Consider the following 3,862-nt stretch of genomic DNA (forward strand, 5'->3'; position numbering starts at 1 on the left):
AGAAAGTTTCTAGATACTCGAGAATTTTACTATCCTTCAGCCAATCAATACGCTTAAAAACTTTGTCGTACGACAAATGTAATACCAGCCTTAGGGTACTATTACATTTGTCGTACGACAAATTTTTTAAGCGTATCGATTGGCCGCTGAATAGAAAGTTTCTAGATACTCGAGAATTTTACTATCCTTCAGGCTGGTATTACATTTGTCGTACGACAAAGTTATGCAGGATTCACATGTCCGGATCCGACGTCCGACATTCGATGTTCAATACGATTGGTTTGTACTTTTAGTCCCAGTCTACAATAGAGATTTAAGCCCTAAGCCTTAAGAAATTGACTAATCTCCGTCGCGCATTCTACTCATACTTGACCGTGATTGGCCAATTTCTTAAAGCTTAAGGCTTAAATCATCTATTGTAGACTGGGACTTAGATCCAACGAGGAACCAAAAGGAACATTATTTTTCCTGCTAGATTGCTTGCAATCTAATAAATTACTGTCGTTGCACCATTCAGCACTCAGGACACAGTATAACCAGTATGGGTACTCGCTCTTTTGTTTCACGTTCGCGCCGATCCGTACTGCGCATCCGACATGTTTTTATTATAACCAATCACAGGATTTTTGTACGTGTGTTAGTGCAAAGTCAGTGTGACATAGAAAAATTCGCAGTGTTGACGAACAACGCGTAAATACTTTTATACGTTGGAGCAAGTAATTACATTAATTACTTTTATTAGAACATTTTTTTTCATAGGCCATTTCCATTTACAATAAATAATGTACGCCAGTTCGTATGCGCCTTTCCTGGATACGATACTGAAAAGGGCCCAGGCACTTTTAGCCGTTGATACACTGTTGGCGCGAATAAAAACATGGCGGAAAATTAAGAACGGGAAAAATAGCATCGTCTGCAGCGGGCTTTATAGCGACTTCGGTTGCTTGCACTAGTGCACGCTAAGGCCAGTTTACAGTCAACCTTTATACTTGATTTTGCCTTAAAAATATATGCTCAGAGTATTTGGCCAAAAACTGATCCGTATGGATGCTACACAGATCATTTTACTCGATGACCTGCAATTGATTAGAACAGTTTTGCCTTCGCATGGAGATTTCGTTTTTTACATTATCGATATTACACAGTACCTTCGTGGTTTTAACGTTGAAACAGATATAAATTATTTTTAAAAGCACAACATTCAAAAGAAATTGATACATGATATTTGTACACCTACCACTTGATCTAATTCTATCGTTTTTTTAAGACTAACAATTTGTACAGACACTAGCCAATTATATAACTTCTTTACTAAAAAATTATCTGTCAGTTTCTCTCTTAAAAAGCTGATAAAATTTTCAACTCTTTATATTTACGAAAACTAATGTTACTAATAAGAAAACGAATATTTTTATCAACAAATTATACCTAATATGTAAATTATACTTTTATTAAGGTACTTGCGGTAGACACAAATTATGCTCCACTTTACAGAGTCCTGCATGTTTCATATTAAATACCTCATTCAATGATTTTTTATTTATGGAAGTTTGACTAGATTCTCATAAGGAAATGTTCTCGTTTCATACACTTGTTGTAAGACAAATACTTGGAAGCATTTACTTGGTTTGTCATCTTACATCACATAAACTTCTGTATATATATGTTATATAATCTCGGTAAACATCTTACATTTACTTTAAAAAGAGTTAGGTAAGAATATATAGATTTGTCAAGCGGAAAAGAATGAAACGTAACAATCTCTACGAGTAACTTTTGTCATCTTTGCAGCCGTACCGTCTTCAAGCACGACTGGCCATACCTTCTCACGGCCTCTTGAAGGAAGGCGTTCTCCATTTGTCTCACAATCTCGTTAAAAAATAAATTCGACAAATGAGAGTAAATGGCGGACTTGAACTCGAATGACAACGAGAAGTCGATGACGCACGTTTCAGGATTGTTCTTCAGTCCGGGACTAAACAGCCACAGGGTGTCCAAGTGATCGAACAACTTGCCATCCTTACATTCAGCTTTCACTATCCTCGGATACACCGTGGTCACCGTCGACGTGTAACTCTCGATTACAGGCGGGAATCCGATCATTAGGTTCGCCTTCAGGAAGTCGTTGCTTTTCATCGTGATCTCAGATTTCTTGCAAAAGGGCAAGAAACTCTTGTAATTCTTTACGTCGGCGACCACGTAGTACATTTTCTCCATTGAGAAGCTGCAAAACAGAGATCTCGTCACTTCAAACAATATTCCCCGCATTGAAAATATACAATTCGTAATATGCACAAGCCTGTAAATAATGCGTTAAAACGTAAACCAATAAAATGTTTACGACAAATGCCAAATATGGTTTAAATGTTGTGGAACGATTTAAAACAATGGGAAATAAAAATGCAGAGTCTCGAAAAGTCTCTTTCTCTTTTCTATTCGGTTTGCATTACCCAACTAATTTGCGACTCTCGTATTCCTTGGTCCTGTGGCTCGCCTGTGTCCTGTACATTCGCCACAAGTTCCGCTTGGAAGAATCGTGTTTCCACGACAGTGCCAAAATGAGCGCGTGCCTAAAATGTTTTCGCACACGTGACTCGGCGCGGAGTGGTAAAAATTACATTGAAATTTTAACTATCCACGATTCAATTTTCAAGTTGCCTAACCTCCATAACCTCAAAGCGCTACGCATAATCTCGAAGTCAAGTCGCGCGAGATGCATTACCTGTGCATGTCGAGGTTCGAATTTTAAATTTTCACACCACGTCCGGCGTATAAATGTGTATTTACTTCGGCGTTTGACATGCCAGAATCCCGTGCCATCGAAACTGAACCAATATCGTCCTACGGTCAACTTCAATTGTCGATGACAGCACCGAAGGAATAATCATAGTTTTTTTCTTAATATAGACAAAAGTAATACACTTGAAATACTTCGAAGCACCGTGTTCAATGGAATCAGGCCGGTATTCATAGTCCGTTCTTATCTTATATTTAAGCTCTTCTTGAGTTATACTCTTAATGTCTTTTTAACCAATCACAGAGCCGTAGTAGCCTCTTAAAGCCTCCGCTACAATGATTCTCGGTTCTGTCTACAATGGTCGTAGTCGTAAGAATAAGGCTGGGTCTACATAGGATGTAGTAAGTCGTGTCGGAAGAAATTGACCAATCACAGTTCATTATTCTCCTTACGGTCGAAGAATAATGAACTGCGATTGGTCAATTTCTTCCGACACGACTTACGACATCCAATGGCCGCGTTCAGCAGACACAACTGTTGAGTGAGCGCTCAGTATGATTGGTTAACACTTTTAGGCCCGGTTTCACCAACGCGAGTTAATCTAATCGGTCCGTTAACTTAACAGGGTGCCAACATAAAACTTCTTTATTAACCTATTTTCTTGGTTAATAAAGAAGTTTTATGTTGGCACCCTGTTAAGTTAACCGACCGATTAGATTAACTCGCGTTGGTGAAACCGGGCCTTAGATCCTTAATATGATTGGCTGGATCTAAAAGTATTAACCAATCATACTGAGCGCTCACTCAACAGTTGTGTCTGCTGAACGCGGCCAATGTAGACCCAGCCTAATCGACTGCGATTGGCCAATTCTTAAGGCCTTCACACATAAAATTCCGTAAAGACGTAAAACGTAAGCGTAAGAAAATCAACAGGTTGGATTTGCTACTGCTTGCGTCATTGCCTTACGTTCTCGACTGTGATTGGTCGATTTTCTTATGCTTACGTTTTACGTCCTTACGGAATTTTATGTGTGAAGGCCTTTATCGAGCGACTACGACTACGACCATTGTAGACAGAACCGAGAATCATTGTAGCGGAGGCTTTAAAGTCCAATGTCCACGATG

At 39.0% G+C, this 3,862-nt stretch overlaps 1 protein-coding gene across 2 annotated transcripts; it reads right to left on the reverse strand.

The window, feature by feature from the left end:
• Positions 1-1,430: 1,430 nt before the first annotated feature.
• Positions 1,431-3,038, reverse strand: LOC105569190 (coenzyme Q-binding protein COQ10 homolog B, mitochondrial). 2 transcript variants are annotated; one of them, XM_012025410.1, is made up of 3 exons: positions 2,664-3,038; positions 2,451-2,570; positions 1,431-2,224 (listed from the first exon to the last, which is right to left on the reverse strand). In XM_012025410.1, exons 1-3 carry the CDS (start codon positions 2,717-2,719, stop codon positions 1,780-1,782), a joined length of 621 nt encoding a protein of 206 aa, XP_011880800.1. In that variant the 5' UTR covers positions 2,720-3,038; the 3' UTR covers positions 1,431-1,779. The 2 variants fall into 2 exon arrangements, with proteins under 2 accessions (XP_011880800.1, XP_011880801.1); XM_012025411.1 differs by having other exon boundaries at positions 2,723-3,033.
• Positions 3,039-3,862: the final 824 nt, after the last annotated feature.

This window comes from Vollenhovia emeryi, unplaced genomic scaffold (assembly GCF_000949405.1).
Source record: "Vollenhovia emeryi isolate VEMERY1.0 unplaced genomic scaffold, V.emery_V1.0 DF939125.1, whole genome shotgun sequence".
NCBI classification, from domain to species: Eukaryota; Metazoa; Arthropoda; class Insecta; order Hymenoptera; family Formicidae; genus Vollenhovia; species Vollenhovia emeryi.